The 16,259-nt window shown below is 37.6% G+C and overlaps 1 protein-coding gene across 1 annotated transcript in view; it reads right to left on the reverse strand.

The window, feature by feature from the left end:
- The window catches only part of SEC61A2 (SEC61 translocon subunit alpha 2), a 41,849-nt gene that overhangs the window by 7,834 nt on the left and 17,756 nt on the right, over positions 1-16,259 (reverse strand). Inside the window, exons 5-6 of the mRNA XM_072653324.1 lie at positions 15,450-15,581; positions 15,209-15,318 (exon numbers count right to left, since the gene is read on the reverse strand). Coding sequence (XP_072509425.1) covers positions 15,209-15,318; positions 15,450-15,581 — 242 coding nt within the window. The remainder of the gene's footprint in view (positions 1-15,208; positions 15,319-15,449; positions 15,582-16,259) is intronic.

Raw genomic sequence — 16,259 nt, forward strand, 5'->3', positions numbered from 1 at the left:
TATGAGTCTCCTTTCTAATTTAAAAAACAAAACAATTTTGGCACTAAATAAGCTATAGAAATCTTTAGTAATTTTATTTGAATTTTACTTACTATAATATTCACATAAATCAAATTTATATAAATGTATTGGTCTATTTTTATATCTCCTTCAGCATACAGCATGGTGCACTGTGTACACACACAATGTAGTAAATATTCATTGGAGTAAATATAGCAAGCTATCTCTGATCTGGGGTTACTATCTGTTCCTAACTTATCATAAGAGGCAGCCTAGTGTGGAGGACTTAAGACTAGTTATAGAGTCAGAAAGACCTGGGTTCAAATCCTGTCTCTGACAATACTAGCAGTGTGACTCCAGGCATGTTACTCATCTTCTTACTGTTCCAGGAATCTCTCTAAGAAGTTATAGACAAGTTACAAATCTACATTAATGGAAGGAATTTCCTCATCAAGAGTTTCCAACAATCACAAAATCACAGGTCTCTAACTACCTCCCAAATATTTAATACCAAAGAGTATTTACTAAGCACCAACCATATCAGGACTGTACTATATTCTGGTAGGGTTGGGGAGAAAATGGGGAGACACAAGAGAAAGATAAGTTTTTTTCCCCTCTAGGAACTTAAAATCACCTTTCAACATGACTCCTTTTCTCAAATTCATTTTACTTATAATAATATATTTATCTTCAGATTTAAATTTAAGACTTCCATATTTTCAAAAGTCCTGTGAAGAAGATAAGGTTGACATAAGACAAGTATATTCCCATTTTGCAAATGAGGAAAAATAGTAAGATCACAAAGAGCACTATCCTTTAAAAACTATGTCAACTCCTAAAGAACCTATAAAAACTAAGCTTCTGTTCTTCAAATAGGGGAAAGAAATTAAATAACTCATTAGTTAATTCCTTATTAAGGAATGGGAAGAGGGTTTGATGCCTGCTCCTGGAGCTCTTCAACATTCATAAAACCACAGAACCTAGGATCTGGAAGAAACAGGGAGGTAATCTCGGACCTTGCATTCAATGCAGGAATTTCCTTCTAGGAAGCATCCAACTTCAGCATAAGCATTCTTCATTATGAGAACTTTACTTTTTTCACAAGACATCCTATTAAAGATTTTCTTTATACAGAGCAGCATCTATTTTCCTGTAACTTCTACTCATTTGCTCTAGTTCATGGTTCTTAATCTCTTTTGTGTCATGGATACTTTTGGCACCGTGGTGAAGCCGAGAGGTGAACTCTTCTCAGAATAAAGTTTTTAAGTGTATAAAATAAACTAGTTAAGATTACAAAGGAAACTAGTTATATTGAAATACAGCTATCAAAAATGTTCAAAATCAAGTTCACAGCCCCCAGATTAAGAAACCCTGCTCTAGTTCCACTGGCATGACAAAGAATAAGTCTAATTCCCTTTCCATTCAATAACTTGTCTAATATTTGAGCACAGCTATCATCATATCCTCCTCCATGTCCAAGTCTTCTCTTTTCCAGCTTCAATATTCCCATTTCTTTCAACTCTCCCATATGTGTCCATTGAAAACTCTTAATCATTGATCACCTCTTCTTTACAAATTCTAGTTTCCTGAAGAAAACACAGCAAGGCTGTTACCTTGCTCATTCTACACTCTATATAGTGTGTTAACTTGTATACTTAAATCATATTCAGAATAATCTCTTTGGTCTTTTTCCCCATATGAACTGCTATTAAAACTAGTTTTCCTCACCCTGTGTTTGTGTAGCTGAATTTCTGAATCTAAGTCCTTGACTTTAAATTTGTCCCCATTATTTAATCTTATTAATCATTCCAACCTAGATAGCTTCCTAAATTTTGATTCTGTCATCCAATGTGACGTAATCTTGATCCACATTTCGGTTTTCTGAAAACATGATAAATGTCTTCTAAGTCTCTGTCTAAATCACTTAAAAAAAACAAACTGTTCAAGAAGAGCCAAAGAAATAGCCTTGGGGCCATGCTATTACTTTTTTTTTTCAAGTCAACATTAATCTGTTCGCCAAAACTCTTTATGCATAAGCAAGCCACTTAACTGTCCTATCATACAAGCTACAAAAATATCATGGGAGACTTTACTAAATGCTAAAACCCAAATATACTCTGACAGCATTCTTGCATTCAAATAAGATAATCTATGTAAAGCACTTTGGAAATTTTAAAGTGCTATGTAAATGCCCATTATTTCTATGATCTACCAGTCTCCACCTTAAAAAAGAAATAAAGAAAAATCTGGCAAGCCTGGTATATAGTTTTTTAGTGAATCCATATAGATTATAATGTAAGGCTACTAGGGAACACAAGAATAGACTGTCGGACTTGGGAGTCAAGAAAGACCTGAGTTTACATCCAGTGTTAAGACACTTCTATGGCTGGGTAAACCAGAGCAATCAGAATGACCTTTCTCAGTCTCAGTTTCCTCATCTGTATAATGAGGATAATAACATCTACCACACAGGAATGTTGTAAGAACCAAAATAAAATAACTTATGTAAAGCTTTTTCCAAACCTTAAAGTACTATACAAATGTCAGTTATTACCACTACTACTACAACTACAACACCACCATCATCATCATCATCATCATTATTACTGTTATATTACACAATGATCACTGTTAACTTTTCTAAATTAAAAAAACTAAATGTTAATTCTCAATTTCAAATTTTGTCAGGAACCAAAAAGTCAATTTCACTCATCAGTGGTTCCAGAATGTGTATTTTTTCCCTTTTATAAAATTAGAGCATATGCACCTTTCCAATCTTTTAGCACACTTTCTCTAGCTCTAAATACTCCAAGATTAGCTACAGGGTTGCATAATCACATCTAACAGTTCTGGAGTATGATTTGTCTGGCTCTAGAAAATTCTCTTTTAAAGATGCTGTTGTTAACCTTAACTCATTTATCAGGGGCTTCAATTCAGAGTTTACCATATTTGTTCTGCCTTTTCCAGTGTTAAGCTCAATCTCTGATGACAAGGTGGAAATAAAATAAGGAATAGTATGATATTGTTCTACTTCCTATCATTTATTATTGAATATTAAGTCTCTTCTAATGTTAAGATTACATCATATGCCCCAAGTGGTGGTGTTATCTTCTCTCTCTCTTCTTGCTATGAACAAAGTCTAAAAAAAGTTTTATTTATAGCTTTTAGAATTTTTTTCACAAACCTTAAGTTATTCTACTTGTTTAGCCTTCCTAACACTATCTTTACAGTTCCATGCCACTCTTTTTTACAGCTACCCTTAGGAATGTGCCCATCTTTTTTTATCTTCTGTACATGTTCTTTTAAAAAATGAGGTCAATTTCCTAGGTGGTTATATCAGTTTCTTTACATGCCTCCCTTTTTTCTTCTTGTTCACTATTATTATATGAAATTATATTGTGAAAATTATGCCTACCACATGTTTGTTATCTTGAGTCATCCTCAAAAGTCACTGACCTTAGCATTCTTACTCTAAACATTTCCCAATACCCTTTCCCAAAACCTAAAGACTTCCTTGAGCATTCCCTTCTCTGACAATTATGAATTTTAAGTAGATATAGTTACTTTCTCACAAGCTTTCCATCACTTTCACTTCACCAGACAGTTTTTCTTTCATGAATTCAATTCCATTCAACAAACATTTGTTAACCTCTTTCCATTAATTATATAGTACAAAGCACTGGGCTGGCACTTGGGATATTAAAACAAAAAAAAAAAATCTCTTCCCTCACTGGGACACAGAACACTGAATTCAGTAGACATTTATTTAGTTTTGCATAGTGTATACTAACAAGGAAGACAAAAATAAAACATCCTTTCCCTCAAGAGGGTTCCACTAAACTTAGAGGTTGGGAGGAGGAAGGGGAGTGAACACAGGAGGCATACAAAGTTACTTCAAGGGAGAAGGAATACAAACAATTAAGGAAGGGGAGTCAGGCAAGGCTCCCTCCTCATCAGAACTAGCAACAAGCTCAGAATATTAAGAGGTGGAAGTGAAGAGGAAGTACATCCCAGGCACAAGACAGGAGCAGAGCTGGTGCAGAGACGAAATTGTGCACGGGGAACAACAAACATGCCTAGTGGACTAGAATATCTGAAAGGAAGTAAAAGATATAAGACTGAAAAGGTAGCAGAAATACTGTGGATTGATTTAAAAGCCAAACTGAGAAGCTTATGCCCTATGCTAGAAGCATTTGAAGACCACTAAATATTTCTGAGTAGATCAATAAAGGCAAGGGACGAGACAGAAACCAATAGTTGACTGGACACTGTTCTTGGTGGTCAAGAGGACTCAGGTTCTAATTCCAGCTCAGAAAGTTGTGTGACCTTGGGCAAATCACTTAACTTCTCTGTGTCTCAGTTTTATTGTTTCTAAAATAGGATACCTGGACTCAGTGGCCTCTCAAGGTCCCTTCCAACTCTAAATCTACAGTCCTGACTTATGATTTCATTAGCATAGGGAGTTCTTGGATGAAGAAACTCTACCAATTCATTCTGGCCCTAGTCCAGAGCTCTTATCTAGAGTTGCACAGCCAGTATGTGTCAGAGGTGGGACCCAAGCCCAGATATTCCTGGCCTTGAGACCAGTTCAATATCCATTATGGCAAGGTTTCCTAAACATGAGGTCTGTGAGCTTAAAAAGGGGAAAAAAAAAATACATCTTCATTTTCACTAATCTCTAACTGAAATTTAGCATTTGCATCAATTGTCTAAAAATATTCTGAAAAGGGGTCCACAGCTTTCATCAAACTACAAAAGAAGTTCATTTGCAAAAAAGATTAAGAGCCCCTCATCAATGGCAACCTGAGTAGAAGGAATGATACTGTCAGAATAGCATCATGGCAACAGTATGGACAACAGATTTAAGAAAATAAAGGCTAGAAGCAGGAAGAGCAATTAGGAGGTTGTGATTATTTTGGCAAAAGGTAATGAGGGCATCAATTAGCGTTGTTTATATAAGTAAAGAGGACAGAGCTGTTAGGGAGGTAAAATTAATAAGACTTGATAACTGAATAGCTACGGGGGAAGTGGTTTATTTGAGTGGAAAGATGGTAAAATTTTCAAAGTCTGGAAGAAGGATAGACCTTAAAGGAAAAAAAAAAATGAGTTACATTTCGAACATAGGACCTTCCAGGTGGAGATATCTAACGGGCAGCAAGACAGAAATTCAGAAAAAAGATTAGAGCAGGCTATACAAACTTAGGAGTCATTCTTTAGAGAGAAATGAATCAGAAAGCTAACTAATGAGATCACCAAGGGAGAAACTACAGAACTTGGGACAGAACTTGGTGTTACTTTTGTTGTTGTTTGTCCTTCTTCATCAAAGAGGACCATCACATCAGGGACATCAGGGAAGTGATGCCATGACAAGCAAGTAAGTAGAATTTAAATGAGGGAGGTCTGTGCAAAATTACCAATCTCACTTTCTGCTCTAGAGGCATCTGTGTCCAGTGGCAAGATACAGATCAGGGTGATTGGAGATGGCCCTGAATGCAGGGGGAGAATTTGGCCTTTTTAAGCTAAGGTCTTTAACAGGTCTCAGTTTGACTGAGACAAAGCCCATTCAGCGATTAGTCTAGGACTTCATGCTACCAGCGAGATGAAGATCCAGTAAAGAAAATTGAGAAAGAATAGCCAAACACATTGAACCAAAAGACAGCAGTGTTACAGGACCTAATGGAGGACAGAATTTAGGAAAGTAGGTGTTGGTCACTAATATTAAAAGCTACACTGCTCACACTGAATAAGGCCTGAGAAAAAAGTCATAAGATTTAATACTTGAGCTCACTGATAAACTTGGAAAAAGAAATTTCAAGAGAAAGGGGCCAAGAGCCAGATCATAAGGGACTAAGAGAGTAGAAGATAAGGAAACGTAAGTAAAGAGTATGTATGATATGATCCATGACTTTGGTTCTGAAAGGGTGGAGAGATGCAGGATTATGGCTTGAAGAAATGACAGGGTCATAAATTTTTAATTGATAGGGACCTTAAAGGCCATTTCCTCTAACCCCCTCATTTGGCAGATGAGAAAACTAAAGATCAAAGAAGTCAAATGACTTGCCACAGTTACACAGAGAATAAGTGACAAAAGCAGGATCGGAAGCCAGGTCCTCTGATTCCTGAAGTCACGTCTTCCCACAGTACCAAGCTTTCAAGTGAAGGATTATAAGGATCTAGTGATGCAGAGTGGGGAAAAAACAAACAAAAAGAATAATGTAATTCACTGATTGCAACTACACAGAAGATGATAACATTAAATAGCAAGAAAACTGTTAGAAAACTATAGGAAAGACCTTTAAATAACAACTGGAAACTCAAGTGTAAATGACCAAAGTGTAAGACGGCAAACACAACCATTTATGACTTCTTCCTCTACGGACATTTCATTTGTTTGTAAATTTTGGGTTTGTTGCTTTTGTCTTGTTCATTGTAGGATTGGGGAGGGGGGGGGAGATAAATTCAAGCAATTTCTCAGGCATCCCTGGATATCAGTATCAGGGAATGAATGCAGACTGAAAGTGGTTGAGAAAGGAGGGAGCTGAGGCCATGAGCATAGATTCAGGAGACTGGAAATGAAAGGGAAAAGAGATATTGGAAGGTAGCTAAAAATGATGGCAGAGTAAAGGTAAGGTTGTTTGTTTTTTATAGTAGTACTGATGCCTACTGTTTTTTCTGACTCTACCCAGTAAGTTTTCTCTTATAATAAAGATTAATGAAAATGGAAAAACCCCACAAAAACCTAATGCCCCCCCCACCCAAACTTGTGGAAAACCACCCCTTCCTCAAAGTCTACCTGACAATATAGGTGATCATGACTGCACAACTTTTAGCTTTACTGTTCTTTCCAATTGGGTTGTTGTCGTTGTCTATATATTGTTTTCCTGGTGCTGCTTATTTCCACATACATCAATTCATGTGTGCCTTAGCCCAGTAACATAGTAGATACTTACTAAATGTTTACTGTCATCTCCATGTGTCTCTGAAATCTTCCTATGTTGTTTCTTCTAGTGGAATCATATTCCATTAAAGCCATGAACCATAACTCGTCTAACCATTCTCCAAAGGATAGAGGTTCACTGAATGCATATTTGTCACCCAATCAGCATTCTGGCAGTTTTATCTACTGACTTCTGATGTCTTCCTTCCCTCACTGAATTCCGAGTCTAGTTTATGTTTTCTCTCCTCCACAACTCCTGCCCTTATACTAGGGGACTTCAAAAATATATACTGATACGCCTTCAAATAATCTCACCTTCAAGTCCCTCAATTTACTCATTTCCCATGATCTAGCTTTCTACTCCACCTAGGGCATGCCATCTGCCACAAGTATTCAATTTCCATGTTCATAAACTCTGAAATTCCTTTTTTGAACATACTCTGTTATCATTCCATTTCTTTCTCCATCTTGCAACCCCTCAGTCTGTTCTTCATCCTCACAATCCTCCAGTCTCTCCATCTACGCAGCCAGGCAACACAGTGGACAGGGCGCTGGGTCTGGAGCCAGGAAAATTGGAATTCAAATCCAAACTAAGCCATTTACTAATTGTGTGACCATGGGCAAGTCAATTAACCTATCTGCCTCAGTTTCTTCCACTGTAAAACAGGAATAATAGAACCTTCCCCCCCACCCCCCAGGGTTATTTTGAGGATCAAATGAAATATTTGTAAAGCACCTAACACAGTGTTTGGGGAATAATAAGTGCTTTGTAAATACCTGCCTGCCTGCTTTCTTTCCTTAGTGTCTAACACACAGTAGGTGCTTAATAAATGCTTCTTCCTTCCTCTTCTCTACTTTAATCCACTCCATATTGACCCCTCAGTGAATCAGCTCAATTCCATGAAGTCCTCTTCTCTTGAAACCAACAAGAAGGCTATCACCAAAGTCCAGAAGTGAGGTAAGAAGAACCTGCATTAAGCTGGTGAGGGTATGAGAGGAGAGAAGGGGGCATATTATACATGCACAAAAAGACTCACACACACAAGAAATTGTGATAGCAGAAATGACAGAACTTGCCAACTGATTGAATATGGAGCAGTCAGAAAAAAAGTGAGGAGTTGAGGATGACACTTGAATGATAAGGAGGATGGTGGTACCCTGGACAATAAAAGGGAAGTTAGGAAGAGGGGAGGAAAGGTTGCATGTATGTGTGTGTGATACATACATACTGCTAATAAAGTCAATAATAAAGAGAGAATAAGTAGAAGAAAAAAAGAGGAAGTGATCAAAGGAGACACCTATAGAAAGAGAATGGGGATTCAGGGTTGGTAATGACAAGGAGAAGATCCATTTGTTCCTTAGAGATTAGAGCAGGGGGGAAGACAGACGATAGTATAGAGGAGGTTTTAGATGTGAAGTAGAGGAGAAGAGTTTAAAATGGATTTCCCTGACTTTTTCAATAAGGTAGAAAGTAAGGGGGAAGGAGGTAATGTCAGAAGCTAAAGAAGAGATGAAAAAGTTGTCAGAGATGGAAGCATGTATTTGCATCACTTAGAGAACAATTAAAAAACTGTCATAAAGGAGTGAGGATCCATGTGAGACTGAATAACAAAACTATAGTGGATCAAGGCAGCAGCTGTAACTATCTCTAGCAGTATTTGATTAACATACAAATATAGGCCAAGAAGGTGGATTCTGGAGGTAATCTGGGATTTGGCAAGATGTAATTGGCATTTAGGAAGACTGGTACAGAATTGGCTAACAACAACAACAACTACAAGATCAAGACAATGAAGGGAAGAACAGAGTAATGCCAAAGAAGGGATCTACAACTCAAAACTGAGAAAAAGAAAGGAATAAGGGGATGGAAGTGGCAGAACAATACATTTAGGACAGGAGGTAATGATGGGAGGACTTTCAGAATTCAGGATCACAGAACTAGCACAAGTTACAGATGATGGTGAGATTTAAGGTACAACTATCTCTTCAGTTGGCTGAGGTAAAGATATAGGCTATGGGAACTGAGGAGTTTTATGAACTGGGAGGTCAGGGTGTTTGAGGGGACAATGACACGTATTCCAGACTCCTCAAGTATAAGAACAGGAAGAGGAACAGGAAAAGAGAGTGATGTGGAAGCTGGAAGACTATTATAAGAATCTCTACTTGGTAATAAAGATAGGGATAGGTGGCTATTACCTCAGGAGACTCCAACTCTGAATCACAAGGATCAAGGGAAAAAGAAAAGGGAGTTCAATAGCTACAGGATGAGAGAAAAACCTAATCCCAGGAGGGCCTCTGACTGTAGAAGACCTGTTTTTTTCTCCAAATACCAAGGATCAGGGGTCATTAAGCAGCAGGGATTGGGTTGTACATCTGGGTCAACAAATTTCTAGTGACTGAGTCCTCCAGGACCTGAGTACACTAATACAATTCTTTGCTTCATCCCAAACTGGCAGGGCAATGAAGCACACACCAGTGATACATATACAGAGTGGAACGCTGTGTCAGATGAGGCTGTTTTGTCAGGTGGATTTTACCCAAATGTTTCTTTGTACAAGGGAAGATTTCTAAAGAGTGAAATTATACTGGGAAATTATTTTGATGTTTAAATAAAAATTCATTATACAGGGAAGAAAGACGGGAAAGGAAGGAGGAAAATACTCTACATGTGGAATATAAAATCGACTCCCTGTCAGACGTCAAGTGGGAGGCCCTGGTTCAGAACAGGGTCACGGTGATGAGAAGCCAGAAGTCTGGGTGCTTAATGTTTATAGTAAGTACTGTGGGATCCTTTTTCTATAACAACTGAGTGAAACAGGCCAGAAAAAGTACCCTAACTGAGTAATGGCAACTCCATTCCTGTTTCTGGTTACCAGGCAGACAAGCAGTCACTGTGTGACCCTGCTGTCACATGGGCTCCACTCAGTAGAGCAGCAGTTCTCTTAGCTGCTTGCTCTACCTTCTGAGAATAAATTATCACCAAGTCAAGTTTCAAATGTTCTCTGGGACAATGAGAAATCCAGAAAAAGTTCTAATCTACCTTCCTCTTATACCTCCCCCGACACCCCCAATTCACACAAGTTCTAAGAAAGTAAGGAAGAATATGCTGGACTAAATGTATGTCTATAGAAAGGAAGGGAGAATCTGGTAGATAAAGCCTAGAAAAATCTCTGAAACACTATGAAGACAGTAGGCAAGGCAGCATGTTCAGATGTGTGCTCAGAGAGAATCAACCTTTTGCAAGGATTTTAAGAATGACACAAAAGGCAGAGGAGCCAAGATGGCAGAGTAGAAAGAAGCACTTAGCTCTTACCCCACAGCCCATAAAATACCTGTAAAGAAGAACTCTAAACAAATTCTGGAGCAGCAGAAGCCACAGAACAACGGAGTGGAGGAGATTTCTGTCCCAGAAAGACCTGAAAGACTGACAGAAAAGGTCTGTCGCGCACCTGACATGCAGCAGAGCCCAGCCCTGCCTTGCCCATGCAGCACCGAGGGGAGCAGGCTGCAGGGACAGAATCTCCAGTGGCAGCGCAGATCCCTCAACCCACAGGCGCCAAAGGTCAGTAAGAGGGTCTTTTCAGCTGGCCAAGAGGGGAGCGGGGTGTCCCCATAACTCAGGCCCTCTGAGGAGGCAGCAGTACAGGAAGCAGCGGACAGGGGCTCCCAAAGCAGGCAGCAGCCAGCATCCATTGTTGAAGGTCTCCTCATAAACCCCTTGAGGGAACTGAGCCCTGTGTGGGCCCTGACCCCACTTGAGCAGCTGAACTTAATGTCACACTGAATAGCAGCCCCACCCCTGCCGAAAACCCCTAAGGCTTGGGAGCAGCTCATTTGAATCTCAGCCCCCAAGTGCTGGCTTGGCAGAACTGGAGGCCAGGAGGTTAGGGAGAGGAAACTCCAAAGTCAAGCAACTGGCTGGCAAAATGCCCAAAAAAGGGAAAAAAAATAAGACCATAGAAGGTTACTTTCTTGGGGAACAGGTGTCTCCCCCCATCCTTTCAGATGAGGAAGAACAAGGCTTACTGTCACAGGAAGTTAAGACCCCTGCCTCCAGGGCCTCCAAAGTGAACTTAAACAAGGCTCAGGCAATAGAAGAGCTTGAAAAGCAAGTTAGCAACTTGCTAAAGGAGAACCAAAAAAATGCTGAGGAAAATAACACCTTTAAAAAGAGGCTAATTCAATTGGAAAAAGAGGTCCAAAAAGCCAAAGAGGAGAAGGAGGTTTTAAAAAGCAGGATTAGCCAAATGGAGGAGAAGGTTCAAAAGCTCACTGAACAAAATAATTCGTTGAAAGAGAGAATTGAGTTTAGGGAAACAAATGACTATGAGTTAAACCAAGAAGTTAGTAAACAAAACCAAAAATTTGAAAAAACAGAAGATAATGTGAAACAACTCATTGGAAAAACAACTGACTTGGAAAATAGGAGAAATAATTTAAAAATTATTGGACTATCTGAAAGCCGTGATCCAAAAAAGAGCACAGACATTATCTTCCATGAAATTATCAAGGAAAACTGCCCTGATGTTATAGAGTCCGAGGGCAAAATGGATATGGAAAGAATTCATCGATCACCTGCTGAAAGAAACCAAACAGAGAAACTCCTCTTGTGGCCAAATTTCAGAGTTCCCAGATCAAGGAGAAAATACTGCAAGCAGCTAGAAAGAAACAATTTGAGTACTGTGGAAATACAATCAGGATAACATAGGATCTGGCAGCTTCAACATTAAGGAATCAAAGGGCTTGGAGTGGGATATTTCAGAAGTCAAAGGAACTGGGATTGAAACCAAGAATCACCTACCCAGCAAAACTGTGTATAATACTTCAGGGGAAAAAATGGTCATTCAGTGATATAGACGACTTTCAAGAATTCATGTTGAGGAATAGACCAGATCTGTATTTAAAAATTTGACTTCTCAAGACAAGAATCAAGAGAAGCATGAAAAGGTAAACAGAAAAGAAAAATCATAAAAGACTCTCTAAAGCTGAACTGTTTACATTACTACATGGAAAGAAAATATTTTTAACTCCTGAATCTTTTCTCAGTATTTGGGTAGTTGGAGAGATTGTACATACACATACACACACACACAGATAGATAGAGAGTACAGGGTGTGTTATATCAGAAGAGATGATATCCATATCCACACACACACACACACACACACACACACACACACACACAAAAATAAAATAAAAATTAAGGGGTGAAGGAGGAAAATTCCAGGAAGAGAAAGGGAGTAATGGAATGGGGCAGGCTATAACTCATAAAAGACATAAGAAAAATCTTATTCAATGGAGGAAATGAGGGAGCAGGGGAGAGGGGGAAAAATAAAGCTACTCTCGCCACATGTGGCTGAAAGGAGGGAATAACATGCTCACTAAATCTGATATGAAAATTTATACACACCACAGGAAAGTGGGAGAGGAGGCGACAAGTGGAGTGAGGGGAATGTTAGAAGGGAGGGCAAATGGGAGAAGGGAGTCACTAGAAATAAACACTTTCAAGAAGGGACAAGGTCAATTACAGGGGGGGGAAATTAAGGGGGGATGAGGTAGGTCAGAGGGCAATATAATTAGTATTACACAACATGATTATTATGGAAGTCTTTTGCAAAACAACACATATTTAGTCTGTATTGAATTGCTTGCCTTCTCAGTAGGGCTGGGGAGGGAGAGAGGGAGGGAGAGAGGTTGGAATTCAAAGTATTAGAAATGAATGTTGAGAGTTTTTATTGCATATAATTGGGAAATAAGAACTACAGGGTTAGGGGTATGGAAATTTATCTTGCCCTGCAAGAAAAGAGAGAAGATGGGGATAGGAGAGGGGTGGGGTGTGATGGAGAGGAGGGAACGTTGAGGGAAGGAGCAATCAGAATGCAAGGTATTAGGAAGCAGGGGGATGGGAGTGATGGGGAGAAAAACTGGACATGTTACAGAGTGAGGTAAAAGCAATTAGTATTAAAACAACAGACTGAAGTAATTACTGAGAATAAATCAATGACATCTTTAGTTTGGAGAAAAGAATTTCAGTCTAAATTTCCTAGAGGAAGGTAACCTCAGGTAAAATTTGGCATTGATGGAAAAGTCAAGGTTTTAATGGTAAATTTGATTTTGCGATTGCTGTTTAATCAGGAACTAGAACATGTATAGAAAGGCATGTAAGCCATTTAGGACTTGCCTCAAAAGATGTTTCTTATCCAAAGTGAAACTATAATCATATTTGAAACCTGGTTATTGGAACTAGCCATTTTTAGATGATGTGGAACTATTAAGTGACTGTTCTTCTGAGTCTAGCTCCAGGTAAGGGTAGCAAGAAAGGTGATTTGAGCCTCCAATCCATGACGCCAGTAAGCTGATGAGATGCTGGTATGAACTGCATAGGTGATCTCAAGGGAAGGGTGGGAGAACAGCTGTTCAGCATGGGCTGAGGTGGGATTCTCCTGACTCAATTTCCCCACTGACACCTGGCAGACTTTAAGCCTAACTGAATGCAAGTGGATGATCTAATCCTGCCTGGAATTGACATGAAGTTGGGGAGATATTGTATCCCTGCAATGTCCTTACTATTGGTGGCAATTTCCTATAGTCAAAAGGTTTGTAAGCTTAATACCAGATCTATTCAATTACAGATTATGGGTAGGGGAACATCCGAGGTTGTCTAAAACTAAGCTATTAGGCATAGGACTTTAGACCAACTTAGTAATACTATGGAGACAATTAGGTCAAGAGCTTGTGAAGTTAGCAACATAAATATTATTTGTGTCTCAGCTGCTTAATGTTTAAAAAAAAAATTCTTTTGTGGTCCATATTGTAAATGCTTTAAAAAGAAGTATCACCTGACCAAATGCCTGAATTGCTTTATCTGTTATAAACTGTATTAAAAATTTTTTAAATTTAAAAAAAAGAAAGACACAAGAAAGTCATCATTAGGTATTGGATTCTGCTACTATGGTAACTGCTTAACCTTAACATATACATTATGGCCAACAAAAGCACACACTTTTCAAAAACTATACTTATATGCAAGAAAACCCTGATCCAATTTTTTCTCTATTGTAATCCAGATGTTTAAGTATTTACGTCACAACTAAAACCACAAGCCATCCAATTACTCACTTATTTTTTTCTCCACTAATACTGAGAAAAAGCAAACTATTACAATTGCAATGCTGACAAATACTTTAAATAAGGGTTCATATAACAACATTTGCAAACCTGTAAACTATATTTTGTCCAATCTTAAAATATGACTATTAGATTTCTCAATACTGACCACGATTATTTTAACACAGCTTAAGAAATTCATTCACATATAAAATGTCAATTATTATTTAATCTACTCAACCCAGTAAGCAGAAAATTCTAAATTTTGTCTTATAGTTCTACAACACTCTACAAAAACTTCACTAAAATCACAGTGTTTAGATCAGTCCAGTTTGAGCATATTTAAAAAACAAACATTTTTCTAAAACACTGCTTACAACAAAAGAAATATGCCAATGGAACAAAAGAATAATTACATTGATTTCTAAGTTATTTAATTAATATCTTAAACATTAGGGAAAAGCATACAGGCCCTAAAAAACCTTAAAACAATTTCTAATACAGTCTCTTTTTTCCATTGAGTTTTTAAGGAATTGACTAATAGCCTATTTTTTAAAATACGAAAATAAATTCAGCATTTTATTTTTATTGAAACACCTTATCTTATATCACAAAATAAGAAAAGATTTGGTTTTTATCAGGTAAGTAAAAGAGGGGAAATCTAAGACATTAGTGGCTCATTAGAAAATTCTTCCTTCAAATCTCTGATTTCTAGGGTAACTGGGACCAGCTCCACTGTTCTGCATTAATATTAAGTGAGTAGCCAAAACCTGTTAAAATCAACTAAGTTCTCAGTGTTGTTGACAAGATATAGGTAGAAAATTGACATTTATATTAGGAAAAGAATTGTAATCTATATAAATTTCTAGATGGCTTTTGAAAGACATTCAAAAGTTGAGGAAATTTAAGCTATAACTACCCTGAAGTTTTGAAGGAATATACTACAGTAGAAATAGTGTGCCAAATTTCTTTCCCATATTACCTCAAATCATCTATTTTTAACTCTATGGATTAGTTACATGTTCTGTTATTTAAACTCTTTTATTTATGCAGCTACAATCATATTAAAATCAAAGGTAAGGCTCACTGGTCTAAAGGAATACACAAAAAAGAAAGTTATCAAAATGTCTTGTTATTTTGATACATGAAAAAATAAGATCTTACCTGAATGATTATAAGTAGGCAGATTCCAGCACCCATTTCAGCAGGATCTCCATACATTCCAGTCATGACATACACAATGGCTTGCCCAATAGTAATAATCATACCAAATACTGATTTTAAAAAAGAAGGAACAGGGTAGAGAGAATTAAGCTAGCACAGAAAAGTACTGTAGAAAATAATTAACAAAATGTCCTTGAATTTAGAATAAGCTTGAGAAATTTTAGTTAATTTTAATACTCACATTTCTGGGCTCCATTGAACAGAGCTCGATCTTTTGGAGTGTCTCCTACTTCAATGATTTTAGCTCCAGCTAACAACTGCATGATCAAACCAGATGTTACAATTGGAGAGATACCTAATTCCATTAAAGTTCCTTTATGGTGATGGAGGGGAAAGAAGAAGCACAGCATAATTTTTATTATTACACAACTTATTACTGTTTAATCTATTTAAGCCAACGTTCAAGAATTACTCTATATAAGAAATACAACTTCACTTCTTAAAAATTACATCTTATGCATTATTCATGTACTAAAGCAAAATGACCATAAAGAACTCGGAAAAATGTAAAAATATAAATGTATTAAATGTTAGTGACAGCTTGGTAGAGCAGTGGATAGAGTGGCAGGAAAACCTGAGTTTAAATTCTACCTCTGACACTTACTAGTTGGACAAGTCACTCAAAGGCTGTTTGTCTCAGTTTCCTCATCTGCAAAATGGGGATAATAAACAGCACCCTCCTCCTGCGGCTCTTGTAAGCATCGTAAGAGACAATAATTGTAAAGTGCTCAGAACAATGCCTGGCACACAGCAAGTTCTCTATAAATATTGACAATGATGATGATGATGATACTTTGGTAAAATTATGAAAATAATCTTCCAAGATTTTTGCCCCAAAAATTCCTGAAGGAAACTAAACTACTCTATGTTATAAGACTAATGAAACAATAAAAACTATATGCCATGTTAATTACCATATCTAAGAAAAGCCTTATTAAGTCTCATACTTTAAAAAATATACTTAATAACAATAAACTTTCTCTGGAAGTTA

The sequence above is a fragment of the Notamacropus eugenii genome, chromosome 3, assembly GCF_028372415.1.
Source record: "Notamacropus eugenii isolate mMacEug1 chromosome 3, mMacEug1.pri_v2, whole genome shotgun sequence".
NCBI classification, from domain to species: Eukaryota; Metazoa; Chordata; class Mammalia; order Diprotodontia; family Macropodidae; genus Notamacropus; species Notamacropus eugenii.